The sequence below is a fragment of the Pundamilia nyererei genome, unplaced genomic scaffold (assembly GCF_000239375.1).
Source record: "Pundamilia nyererei isolate P.nyererei 1_Seehausen unplaced genomic scaffold, PunNye1.0 scaffold00262, whole genome shotgun sequence".
In the NCBI taxonomy this organism is placed as follows: domain Eukaryota; kingdom Metazoa; phylum Chordata; class Actinopteri; order Cichliformes; family Cichlidae; genus Pundamilia; species Pundamilia nyererei.
The window spans coordinates 533,037-547,630 of NW_005187663.1; the positions used below are offsets into that span (position 1 = coordinate 533,037).

Consider the following 14,594-nt stretch of genomic DNA (forward strand, 5'->3'; position numbering starts at 1 on the left):
GCTACCAAACCGGCATTTCATCTCTGAGGAAGTCATCCCAGAGAGAAGTAAAGCAAGTGTGTAAGTTCATCTCTGAATGTTTGTAAAGCATTCCCGCGTTAAACTTAACAACCGATATATGGAGCGACTGTCTCTCTCCTGCTGCTAATTCAATCATGAAACTGCTTAATGATCAGCTGATTGGCTTTTCTGCCGTGAGTCCGTCTCTCTTGTTTGTTTTTGGCCCACTTTGCACCAGAAAGAGGAAACCAGCGGCTGAACAACAGCAGCACGTTTAACCTTGATAAGCTGTTGTTAGAATTTATTTAATATTACTTTCTAGACCAGGATCCTTTTCTACGCAGCTGACGGCTGTAACTGTGCAGGGGCGGATCTAGCAAAGTTTAGCCAGGGGGGCCGATAGGGCACGAACAGGGAAAAGGGGGCACAAAGACATACTTTTCTTTCTTATTCTCATTTAAAATGTCTAGCTTTAAATAAATGATTATTTGAATCTTACACCCAAAGTTTTAATCTTATGTAAAATCCAAACCAAACTTTGTTCTAGTTTAATGCTTATAATAGAATTTAACAAACACTGAGAATGGACACAGTACAATAGATCCCCTAAGGGTATGAACTCACCGCTCCACCTTGTGTCAATTTCAGTTTAGAGAAGAGGTCCAAGTTAACCTCCAGAATAGTCCTTAATACGAAAATAAAACGAGCACGTAATAATCATCATTTGTATCTCTCTCTAAACATAATCAAAACTCAATTAATAAAACCAGGAGCCACGAGCTGTTCCAGTACTTCGGGGTCCAGGAAAAAAAAACAACAAAAAAAAAAAAACACAGGAGAATATTACTACCCAGAAAATAAACAGAACCGACAGGTAAAAGAAGAAACAGAACAACAAAAAAAGGACAAAAACAAACAAGCAAACAAACCGGTTTTACACCATGGAGTGAATGAAAGTCATTGCTTTTTTATGGTCCTCGAAGTGACAGGATCCCTGAGGAGCTTTCACAACAAGCACTGCTGGATAGAATAAGGAGAAACCAATACGTTTGTTGTGCAGAAGCTTCTTGCACTCATTAACAGTGTTGGTCAAGTTACTTGAAAAAAGTAATCAGTAACTAATTACCGATTACTTCCCCAAAAAGTAATCCCATTACTTTACTGATTTCTTATTTTCAAAAGTAATTAATTACTTAGTTACTTTTTAAAAACACGATTTACAACCTGAAGAGGTGATAGAGCGATAGATCTTTCAGCCCAATTCTACTTTTTCTGCATAATCCATCATACAAAATGTAATCAAATGGAAAAGTCTCTTTTAAAACTTGTTTTATTAGTTTTAACCTTTTAACTTTATGCATCAAGCAAAAATTTAATTATATGCAACATTCTCTGACTGGAAGAAATTTGTTTAACATTTAAACTTATTTTCTGCACATTATAGCACATAAAATATATTTTTTGTGTGTGTTTACACTCACTCTTTCAAATAGATGCAAGTAAAACACAGCAGAAAATAAATGACATCAAAGACTCAGCGGTCCTGTTGCTCTATTTTGACCTGTAAAGCAGGAGTGGGGTAGGCGGAGGTTTACCCTGGTGCAGGTGTGCAGCCGTCAGTTGAAGAATCCGCGAGTTTCTCTGTGAGTTTCCCATTACGTGGTAGCGCACTCCCAGTGCTTGCTTGGAAGTGTAGGGGTTTTTTTCGGTGTAAAAAGAAGTTTTCTTCCCACGCACAACGGACACTAATGTTTTTGTCACTTTTTATGGAATCAAACTCAAAATAAGGTCAGTACTTCCACGCTTTAAACACTGCACGCATAGATACCCACTGCGTTTCTGAATCATGAATAATCCAGACAGCCATTGATTTTAATTGAGCTGCCCAATAGTACATTCTGAAGTTAGGCAACTTGAGGCCCCCTTTTTCTTTTCCAGACATTAAGATTTTGACTCTGACCCTTGGTCGTTTATTCTGCCAGATAAATTTAGATGTAATGCTTTCTAATAATTTGAATGCAGACTGTGGGATCAAAATGGGTAGGTTCTGAAATAGGAATAGTAGGCGTGGAAGAATATTCATCCTTATACATTCAATCCTCCCCATAAAAGTGAGTGGGAGTAGGTTCCATCTGTCCAAGTCCCCCTTAATCTCCTTGAACATCCGATCATAATTGAGGGCAAGTAACTGATTGGTTTTAGGAGTAATAATTACCCCCAAGTATCTGAAGCCCTGTTTGGAGTGTCTAAAAGATACAAGATGATCTAGCTGTGTGGGCCAGTTGCCAACAATCATTAACGCCTCAGATTTATTTGTATTTATTTTATAACCTGACACTGTACCATAATCTCTAAGGTTGCTCAGAAGGGCCGGGACAGAGGTGACCGGATTCTCTAAAAATAGCAGAATATCATCTGCGAAAAGTGACAGCTTATGTTGTGTATTGGTTTCATCTCTAATTCCTTGTAGGAGAGGGTTGGATTTTTATATAGTCTTTAGACCCATGAGATAAAAGTCTCATTGAAGCCCATGTACCTGAGAATCTGTTGCAGGAAGTCCCAATCTACCCGGTCAAAGGCCTTTTCCGCATCCAGGCTCAAGAACATTGATGAGGTGTCCCTTTCCTGTGCCATAATCTGAAGATTGAGGGCCCTTCTAACATTATCTGAACCTTGCCTATGGGAAATAAAACCTGTTTGGTCAGGTTTCACTATTTTTTTTATGTTTTTGGATTCTATTTGCAATAATGGCTGTAAGAATTTTTAAATCAACACAAAGCAAGCTGATAGGGCGATAAGACATGCATAAAGTCCGGTCCTTGCTTTCTTTATGGATGACACTAATAATAGCTTCAGACCATGACTGGGGGGATCACCTTTAAATAATGCATAATTATAAACTTTGCATAACAATGGTGTTAGCTCTTTTTCAAAAAAATTGTAATACTCCCCAGGCAGTCCATCCACTCCGTGAGAATTGTTGTTTTTCACTTTTCCAATACTGTCTTTTATTTCTTCAATGGTGATTGAATTTGTTATTAGTTCAGCCACTTCCTGAGACAGTTTACTAAGATTGATCAGGTTAAGAAATTGTTCAATCTTTTCAATCTTATTTGGGACATTTTCTTCTTTATATAATTCCTGGTAATACAGAGAAAATGCTTTTGCAACTTCGTTAGGTTGGCACACTATTTTTCCGGAGTGTGGATATTTGATTTTATGAACAACCCTACTTGATTGCTCTTTACGCAGCTGAAATGCCAGCAGTCGGCTTTTTCCTCTGCTCTTTCAATGAGTTCAAAGTCCCAGTGTCTTTAGTTACCTCATAAACTTTTTCTAATTTCTTAATTTTGTTTTCTAGTTCTGTTTGTTCTGCTAGTCTCTCTTTTTTCAGTCTTGATGAAACTGCTATAATTATCTGTCAAATAACTTTTGGCACTCTCCCACAAGATTGAAGGGGACACCTCATTATTATCATTGAATTGAATATATTCAGTCAGACTCTTCTGAAGTTCTTGTCGAGTTGTTTCATTATTCAAGATAGATACATTGGCTCTCCAATATTTAAAATGATTGTTTGGATTCATTCTTAATTTCATACAAACTGGGGCGTGATCAGAGATAGTGATTGCTTCTATGCTACACTGTCTAGTCCTATAAAGGTCCGTCCTAGGCATTAAAAACATGTCTATCCTTGAATGGCTGCAGTGTATATGTGAATAGAAAGTAAAATCTTTTTCTTGGGGGTGCAACTGGCGCCACACATCCACTAGGCCCAATTCCTTAATCATTGTATTTAAACTACAAGATTTTGAGGTTCTGGTGATGTCACCCCACCGAATGGCAACTTAACGGGTAGCTCTCTCTCATAATTAATTCTTTCCCCCCGTAAAGCATCTAAATTACTAAAAATCTTTCGACATACAGTAAAGGTATACGCGGGGTGAACATCGGGAAAAGAGACAAGCAGAAAGGGTCGGCAGAGGAACGTACAAATGAAGGGCTTCCTGCAGCAGTGTCACCACCTCGATACGAAGCTAATGCTATGGCTAGTGCGGAGGAAGATTCTGCTTTAACCACGATACTGGAAGAAATACGGGACTTTCAGAGAGAGTTCCAAGATTTCAAGTATGACCTGGTCAGGGTCAACAATAAGATAACCGAAGCAGAGACCCGTATTGCGAAAGTGGAAGACCAAGTGCAAAACACAGAAAAGGTGATGCTAAAGATGCTAAAAATCATCAGCGAGCAAGAAAATAAAATTGTGGACCAGTAAAGCTGGGCCCGGCGAAAGAATCTAAGGCTGTACAACGTACTCGAAGGAGCGGAGGGCTCCTCAATGCCAGCTTTCTTGGGAAAAATATTGAAGGAATGTGTCGATCTCCCCCAGGGCACAGAGCTTGGCATCGAGAGATCACATCGGGCCCTGGGAGCAGCGAGGAACCGAGAAGAAACTCCCCGCTCAATATTAATACGTTTTGCCTGCTTTACTACAAAGGAGGAAGTTTTGCGCAAAGCGTGGGCCAAGAGGACCGTCCTGTTGAACGGTCAGAGAGTATACTTTGACCAGGACTATGCTCCAGCTATCCTGCGGAAACATAAGGACTATGCTGAAGCTAAAAGGGCTTTGAAACAACAGAACATAAGATTTCAGACTCCCTATCCTTCTAAATTGAGGGTTTTCTATCAGGATGGAACTGTGCTCTACTCGACGGCGGAGGAGGCGACTGCGGATATGCGAACCAGGGGATTCCAGATCGCTAAAGTCACACTGAAGCAAACCCTAACCAAGCACTTGTCAAGTTCTGCGTGGGAGACGATGGGGATGTCGCAGCGGTGCGACTCAGAGGGGCACAAAGAAAGAACCATTCGTGAGCAGTTTCAGATTTTTAGGAGGCGCTCCCCCTCCACTACAGGAGACCAATGAGGATATACTACTCTGTCAAAGTGGGTGAGACAATAGATACCGTCCCCTTACTAGATGAATAGTTAAGACTATCAGAGAGACGATGGAGAAATGCACCTTAAAGGCGAAATCAGGGGCCCTTATCCTTTAGCAAGGAGAGGCTTCCCCCTGCTGGTGGGACTTACACAACATATGTGCCAGGGTCTGATAGGAATGACCCCAACCTTGGAATCACATTTTTCTTTTTTCTGTTTGGTTTTGAGCAGTTATTATTGTTCATTGTTCAGTTTCTCAGAGGGAGTTGACCAGTCAATAAGTTATAAAAGTTCTGATACTTCATTTTATGAAAAATGAATGCCAAAGGGATTAACCTCCTAGGACCTGGCGTCCACCTACTGTATGTGGACATCACATTTTGGGATGTCTAGACAAAAAATACAAAATTTTGCTGTACAAGGGCGTGATATTCACTTATGAGGACATTATACTGCATCTGTTCTATTCTAAATTTAAAGCTAATATCCTCATATGTGGATCTCATTTCTCTCAGAAACAAAAATCAGGTAAAAAAATGCATGCCATGAAAGAGTTCGGGTCTTAGGAGGTTAAGGTTATTTCTTTTAATGTAAATGGGCTTACAAATCCTATTAAGCGAAGCAGGATTCTAACTAAAATGAAGAAAGATCGAGCACAAATCATATATTTCCAAGAAACCCACTTGACTAATAAAGAACATGAAAAATTCAAGAGAATGGGCTTTACAAACATGTTCTCCTCATCATACAAATCTGGCCGCAGGCGAGGTGTGATGATCCTAATCTCTAGGGATCTAAATTTTGAAAAGTTGTCTGAAATTAAGGATAAGGAAGGGAGGTTTATACTGGCTTGGGGAACGGTTGATGGTAATCTGGTTACATTAATGAATGTTTATGCACCACCAGGAAGTTACCTGAGTTTCGTTAAAAAAAATTATTAATATAATGGTGACAGAAACCCAAGGCCCCTTGATTTGTGGCGGCGATCTGAATATTCGCCTGCGGCCGGATTTAGATAGCTCTAATAGAAGAATGCTGGAATCAAGTACTTTGTATAAAAGAGTCTCTGCACTTTTTGAAGAGGTAGATTTAATTGACGTATGGAGAAATCGTTTCCCTACAAGGAGAGATTATTCTCACTACTCAGCTCCACATTCCCTTTATACAAGGATAGATTATTTCATGACGTTTGGAAAAGATAGGGATAAAATCCAATCATGTGAGATGGGTACAATAGACATAAGTGACCATGCACCACAGTATCTGACAATTGATTTAAACGTATACCCCAAAACATCAACATGGACATTGAACTCATCTTTGCTTAAAGATGTAAAATTTAAGAAAGAAGTAATGAAAGAACTCAAAGATTACCTTGAAATAAATGATAATGGAGAAGTGTCACCTCCAATACTATGGGGATGCATTAAAAGCTGTCATAAGAGGGAAGATCATAGCATTTGCCTCTTTTTAGAAAAAAGCTCGAGAGAAAAAAATGGCAGAATTACAAAGGACTCAAAAACAATTAGAAAGTGAGCATAAACAAATGCCTTCAACCAGCACTCTAAAACAACTAACAATGATCAGAAATGAAATAAATAAGCTGAATACACAAGCGATAAAGAGAAAATTACTATATTTGAAACAGAAATATTATGAATGTGTATCAAAATCAATGAAAATTCTTAGCATGGAAACTTAAAAAGAAAATTGCAGAGAATACTATAACTAAAATTAAACACCCAGAGACTGGCAACATGATGACTAATCTACGTAAGATACAGGAAGCCTTTGAATCATTTTATAAAACATTATACGCTAAGGTTCCAGGTGGAGCCGAGTACGAAATTGACGATTTTCTGAATTCTTTATACCTACCAAGTTTGAATGAGGAACAAAATAAAATAATGATTGCAGAAGTGACAGAAACTGAACTCATGAAAGCCATCAATAGATTAAAAACAAACAAGTCACCGGGCTCCGATGGTTATACCGCAGAGTGGTACCAGGGAATTTAAACAGAAATTGATCCCTATATTACTCTCTACTTTCAACTGGGTGTTAAAAAAAGCGCAAATCCCACCGAGTTGGAATGAGGCTATCATCTCGGCTATCCCAAAAGAAGGTAAAGACAAAATTGAGTGTGGCTCATATACACCCATCTCTGTCCTCAACATAGATTACAGACTGTTTACCTCTATAATTGCCAGACGAATGGAAGAATCTTTACCCAACCTAATTAGTAATGACCAAACGGGGTTCATAAGAAATCAGCAGACACAGGACAATATACGCAGAACTCTTCATGTAATAAATCAGATACAAACATCTAAAAGTAAAGACATGCTTATGAGTATCGATGCAGAAAAAGCTTTTGACTCTGTAAATTGGGACTTTCTTTACAAAGTCTTGAACAAATTTGGCTTACATAATAGAATTATTGATACGGTGAAGGCATTATATACTAACCCTACTGCAAGAATTAAAGTTAATGGTTATCTCTCAAATAGCTTCGCTCTGCAAAGAGGAAATAAACAAGGCTGTGCTTGGTCTCTACTTTTATTCGCATTATACTTAGAACCTCTGGCACAAACAGACAAAACAAAGACATCAAGGGAATAAACATTAGAGAACAGGAACATAAGCTTGCTTGCTATGCAGAAGAGATATTAACACACATAACACATAACTCCCTACCTGAACTGATGAATCTATGCCAAAAATTTGGGAAACTTTCTGGGTATAAAATTAATATGTCCAAAATTCAAATACTTAACTATAACTTTAGCCCCCCAGCTCACTTGGTTGCTCAATATCCAATGAGATGGCAATCAAAATCATTGAAATATTTGGGAGTTGTCATACCTAAAGACCTAACTAAATTATTTGAGGAGAATTTTGGTTCCCTGCAGAAGAGAATAGTGGATGATATCAAACGATGGAACATGATTCCCTTTCTAACTTTATACGATCACGAATTGAATCCATCAAAATGAATATTCTGCCAAGATTACTGTATTTATTTCAAACACTACCAATACAAATTGATCAAAGCCAATTTAACGAATGGGACAAAATTATATCACGATTTATACGGGGAGGGAAGAGACCAAGGGTTTGTTTTAAAACTTTACAATTACAAAAAAAGACAGGAGGATGGGGGCTGCCGTCACTAAAAAATTATTTTCGGGCTCCTCAGTTGAAGACTGTGATTAACTGGTGTGATATAAGCTATAAAGCACAATGGAAAAATATTGAGGAGAGCATCTTTTCTTTTCCAATACAAGCTGTCCTGATGGACTTAAACATTAAAAAATATATAGACAAGGTCTACAACCCTTGGGTGAAATGTACACTTAATGTATGGAGAAATGTTATGAGGGAATTTAAATTGGAACAGGACTTGGCTTTATTTAAATAGTATGCATATGACTCTGATTTGCCCCAAATAAATTGGACTCATGTTTTAAAAGTTGGTCTGCAAAAGGATTACCTGCATTCGATAGTCTGACTAAAGATGGGAACTTAATTAGTTTGGATACATTGAAACAAAAATACAATCTGGAAAAGCAGGATTTTTATCGATACTTGCAAATAAGACATATTAAGACAACAATCAGAGTGGCGTCGAACACTAATGTAGATTTGATAGCTATGCTTAAAAAGGCATATAGTGGCAACGTAAATAAAAAACATATTTCCTTTTTGTATACATTTCTTACAAATAAGCTTTCTCACTCAAATGAATATGTGAAGATATTATGGGAACAGGAGGGAGGAGTGTATATAACAAAGGATGAATGGACTCAAATATGGGAACGACAATGGAAGTGCACTTCCTCACGAAGATGGAGGGAATTTGGATGGAAAACTATGATACGGTTCTTTATCACCCCTTGTCAAAAGACTCATTATGACGGGAATCCCCCTGTATGTTGGAGAAAATGTGGACACCAATGAGCACACCACGCTCACATAATGTGGGACTGCTCTTTGATCAGGACTTATTGGAAAGACATTCACGAAACACTACAAGAAATTTTCAACTGTACATTCCCTTTTGGAATGAAAACATTTCTTTTTGGATGTACGCCACAGGAATGGTCTAAAAAAGATAAATGTTTACTAAGTGCCTTGCTAGTTGTAAGTAAAAAATGTATAACAAAGAAATGGTTATTACAAGATGTACCGACTTTATCATTGTGGTGGGAAATAACACTAGAGATTTATAGGATGGAGGAGTTAACGGCATATGTGAATAACAGAGTAAGTTGTTTTTTGTCGTGCTGGGATAAGTGGGTCCAATACACCAATATACATAAGCCGAATTTAATTCTCAAATCTTAAAATCAATAATCTGGCTACTGGTCACTCCCGATTGTTCAGTGTTTCTGTTTTGTTTGGTCTATTGCAAATTGTGTTAATCAATGCCTGTAACCCGCATCATAAACTGTAAAACCCAAAAATAAAAAATGAAAATAAATAAATAAACTACAAGATTTTTTGGATTTGGGGCCATTGTGTGCCGGGAGTCTGGCGACAGCTGTTTTCAAAGTACAATTGAAATCACCTCCCACCAAGATCATTCCTTCAGATGTATCACTCCTGTAACACCTGTAACATTCAGCAGTCGCCTCATTGCTCTGACACACACAACAAAACTATTGACCACACTACACATTAACTACACAAGATTTGCGCTAAACGTCGCAAATCTGTCACATCTCAAAACACCGCCGTCACTCCTAAAACTTCCCCCTTCCTAAACAACTAAATTCCATGTTGCCATATCATTTTTTGATTGGTCGACATGGTACATTTTTCCACCAATAGTGGGTGGGTTTGTTTTGGTTTTGTTTTTGCTCACAGACAGAGAGTGCTTTCAAGCGTTTTCCTTATAAAACGTCGTTTTTACCGTTTCTTCTCGCAGTAAATATAAACAACGATAGTATTCAGGAAGAAAACCAAACATTGCATATATTTAGCAATATGTGTATATTAGCACACAGTGTTGGTATTATAGGAACTGCACTGCAAAGGTTTGAGTCCCATCTAACTGAGATTTGGATTTTATCATGTAAATAAGAAGTCTTCATCATATATAAAAGTTAGCCATGCAGTTTCACAGGTTTCCGTGTTGGGACCAATACTTTTTACATTATATATGTTTCTACTGGTTAATGTTGTGTGAAAATACTACATATACTTGCAATGTAGATGTCTCCCACTTAGAATTATTTAGGAAGACAGATGACAAATCAACTAAATTATGGACATGTCTTAGAGACCTAAAGGTTTGAATGACATATAATTTTCTAATTATAAAATTGGACAAAACTGAGATTACTTTAAATCTCACACGCCATATAATTCCTGTGGATGGCCTCACTGTGGTCTGTGAGGAATCATGGAAGCATTTTTGGTCAGGACAAGTCATGCACACATTAAACAAACATATAGGACTCCTTTCCTTTATCTATGTAATATAGCAAAAATTAGAAATATATGTTTCAGATTTATGCTGAAAAACTGGTTCATGCATTTGCTGTTCTAAAAGTTCCCTGAACGTTTTCTGTTTTCTTTGTATTATTGTAGGAGTTACCTTAGATTATGATACACCTTGAGGCAAATGTTGTTGTGATTTGGCACTATATAAATAAAACTCCACTGAACCTTACTTTCCAGGTAGAATATCATATCATAATATATCTCTGATTAACCGGAATGACCCTTTATCACATAAACATTTATAATGGTATCACCACAAACAATAATATGACACAGCCCTACTTGACAGATATGCAAATTCTGAAAACATCATTAAAGTTAAGCAGTATACTAAGCATGTCATTACCCTCTTATTAATCCTTCCACTGCCATTCAGTTCTCTCTTGCCTTTAATGATGTGGTACAATCAGATTTGATTTTACCACAGAGCAGAGCCGATCATCAGTATGGGGACCAGTATGCTGCATAATTTGCACAGTACAGTTTTCTGTTCTGGTGGCTGCTCATTTACAAACAAGCTCCTTGATTCGTTTTGGCTGGTCTTTCTGTGGTGACGAGGTGACTATTGCAAACAGTCATCTAAAGCAATGAAAAAAATACTGCAGTAAACAGTTTGCTATGATAGCTCAAAATAAACGATAGAGTTAAATATGAAACGATAGACTTGTGTTTAACGTTGTGATATCTCACAGCCCTAATAGCAGCTGTTCTGAAAAAGTAACAGTGCACAGAGGTCCTGGATGGGGGAATCAGCCAAATGTGAATCTGTTAAGCTTTGGATTTTTACTGCTCCATTTCCAAAACTTTTAATCACATTTTGCTATTATGGTAACATGACAACAGTATATAGTATATACTGTTTCACTGTATTTCCTTGTGAACTGACCTGTGAATCAATGACAAAGATTAATGCTCCAGTGCCTCTGAAGATCATTTCGTAGTCAAAAGTGGGGTCAAAGAAGTCAATCTGACCAGGAAAGTCCCAGATCTGGAAACTGACAAAGGAGCTGCTGGAGACATCCTCTCTGCAGATCTTATTAGTACTCTCCAGGAACAGAGTCTCACTGGGAGACATTTTATGGAAAACCACTTTCTGGATGGAGGACTTCCCACTCCTTCTCAAGCCCATCAACAAAATACGAGGTTTGACCACACCATTCACGGAATCACTGAAGCCTGGAGCTATAAAACAGCAAAGGGAAACCTTTAGGTGAGCAATTCTAAATTAGACAAGTTCTAAAGATTGGTGCGCACGGTACTCTTAATTAGTGACGGCCAAATGAAGCTTTCTGAAACACTGAGACTTGTATTGAAAAAGGTGTCATTACTCAAAGCTTCTCAACACAGTCCTCTGCGGTGCCATCTGGTGTCCAAAAATATGAAGAGCAGCTTGAATCTACAACTTAAATTGAAGTGCTTCAATTAACATTACAACACATCTCAGTACATTTTCCACCAGAGATGGGTGACGTTAGACACTTCAATATATTTCCAGTATATCAATATAGTATTCACAGCACTTCACTGGTTTCACATTTTACCATCTTACACCCTGGAGTTTACCAAAAGGCAAAGACGCACGACGTCTAGAGGAAACCAGCCACTGCTCATCACCAGCCAATACCATCCCTCCAGTGAAGCATGGTGGTGACAACATTATGCTGTGGAGATGTTTTGCAGCAGCAGGAACTGAGAGATTATTTACAGTCGAGGGAACGATGTACAACGTACAGAGTCATGAAACAGGAACTGCTAATCCAGTCTGGGTCTTTTTGGACTCCTTTTATGGTAAAGTTCCTGGGAGGGAATTTGCCAAATCTATTATGAAGGAGGGATGGAGGTTAACGAATCTGTTGATTTTAAACATTTAGAGAATTATTGTCAATAGTCCCACTGTTAACTTATTATTATATTATATTTACATTAAATCTGGCTTCTTTCAATTGCGCCAGATTTCTAAAGCTAAGTGTTATATACCACGCAGGGACCTTGAAAAACTTCCACGCTTTTTTGAACTCCAGGTTAGACTATTGTAATTCTCTTTACGTTGGTCTCTAATCCATTCCTCTTCATAGGCTACAGCTTGTTCAGAAAGCTGCGGCTCGCCTTCTTACTGGTGCTGGAAAATTTGATTCTATTACTCCAGCTCTTGTTGATTTACACTGGTTCATGTAACTTTTTATCAAATATCGTATTGAGTTTAAAATTTTGTTACTCACTTTTAAAATTCTGAATAACATTGCGCCCAGTTATCTCACTGATCTCCTTATCTGTATGTTGCCGAGCGCTAAGATCATCGGGTCAATTACTCGTGCCATCGTGCCTTTGCTTCAGCTGCACCTAATCCTTGGAATAGGCTCCCCGCTTCTATTCGTGCCACAGACTCTATCCAATCCATCAAATCACAACTGAAAGCTTACTTATTTAACCTGGTCTTCCTGACCAGTTAGTGCCCTTATTGCATCTAAACGAATTAATTTCACTACTGGTTCTTTTAACTTCTTAGTTGATATTCTGTATCTATGAACTGACCTTCCTTCTGAACTGAGGTCTGATACCTTTTTTTTTTTTTACCTCACTCTTCTTGTCTATTAGTGCCTCCTTTCTGTCTGTGCTAGTACCTGATCTGTATTTTGTTAATTGATTTATTTTGATCTTGTGTATTATTGTGAAGCACTTTGAAATATCTTTGGTTTTCAAATGTGCTATACAAATAAAACTGTATTGCATTGTGTTGTATTGTATATTTGAATGACACATTGATTATTGTTATTACTTTTTTAATTGCTAATAGGTATTTAATAGCCATTTCAAGAAGTGGGAGGAGCCACTGGATATTTAGTCAGGGACTAGTGTGCAAGGTCATGATGGAGAGTGGACCATAGTAGCCTATTGTTAGGAGCCCTCATTAACGCGGTTTAGGCTACTGCAGAGCTGTTTCTATTTAATGTAGAATTATCTTTAAATTGAAGGTTTCTTGTTTTTCCTTTGTTTCTTTGTAAAGTCTTTCTACTCCTACTTGGCTGCAAAAGTAGTTCTACTTGAGCAAAAGTTGTGAATATTTTTGTACACCTTATATTGTTATATTGTTATATTGTTCTTATATTGTTTTTTAATCATTTGCAATATTTTTTTTTAGATTTCTCCATATAATTTGTTAATTTGCAAGAATTTTGAAACTTTGTCTTCATGGGGTGTTATTACAAATTCATTTCATCTATTTAATTGTATTTAATCTAACATGACAACATGTGGAACAAGTGAAGCGCTGCCGATAAATGCCAGTACCCCTGGCACTTCTGTAGGTGTGCACAGTTGACATTATCATGCTGTACACAACTTCGCTAGTTACGCCCACGATTGTAGAGAAAACAGCCCGTTTTCCGAGTGTGTGACCTTCCAAAGCAGTGAAGTTGCAAAAATCCCAAACCTCTGTCCTCACAGCTCAGGTCGGCATCAGAAAACGCCTCCAGGTCGTACTCGTCGTCGTCATATTCCAGAGCTTCGTCCTCCTCTCCGCACAGGACTGAAACTTTCTCACTGGTCATGCTGACGTTTTGTTTTGGATTCAAACTGCTCGTGGTATCCAGCTTTCCCACAGCGTTCACCTGATACGTGAGCGCCATGCCGGTGAACTTTCACCCGCGGTCCCCGCCTCCAGTCGCTGCATACGCAGCCAAGCAGGGAGGTGTCAAAGCGTAGGTTTAGTCTTGGTAGCTTTACAACACTCCGTCTCATACTGTAGTAAAGTATTTAGAAGCAAATTAAAATTACATTTCTGATAAATATTTATTTAAGATTTGCTTTATTATTTATTTCAAAAAAGGTCTACACATTAAAAGAAAGCAAAGCATTAGGGTAAGAGGGAAAAGACATCTGAATGATCTTCAGACGTATGTGGCTGTGAAACAATAGCTGCATCCATCTTGGGGTGACTGTGGCTCAGGGGATTGGGAAGCTCATCTGTAACTGGAAGGTTGCTGGTTCAGTCCCCCTGCTCTCTGTCCTGGTCGTTGTGTCCTTGTCAAGACACCTTACCCTACTGGTGCTAGCCAGAGGGGCCGATGGCGCGATATGGCAGCCTCGCTTCTGTCAGTCTGCCCCAGGGCAGCTGTGGCTCCAACTGTAGCTGCCTCCACCAGTGT

General features: G+C 38.3%; 1 protein-coding gene across 2 annotated transcripts in view; it reads right to left on the bottom strand.

Annotated features, from left to right (window-relative positions):
* The window catches only part of rragd (ras-related GTP binding D), a 62,406-nt gene extending 48,311 nt beyond the window's left edge, over window positions 1-14,095 (bottom strand). For both annotated transcript variants that reach the window (XM_005750116.1, XM_005750115.1), the window contains exons 1-2: window positions 13,880-14,095; window positions 11,336-11,631 (exon numbers count right to left, since the gene is read on the bottom strand). In XM_005750116.1, coding sequence (XP_005750173.1) covers window positions 11,336-11,631; window positions 13,880-14,075 — 492 coding nt within the window. In that variant the 5' untranslated portion in view covers window positions 14,076-14,095. The remainder of the gene's footprint in view (window positions 1-11,335; window positions 11,632-13,879) is intronic.
* Between the last annotated feature and the right edge of the window lie 499 nt (window positions 14,096-14,594).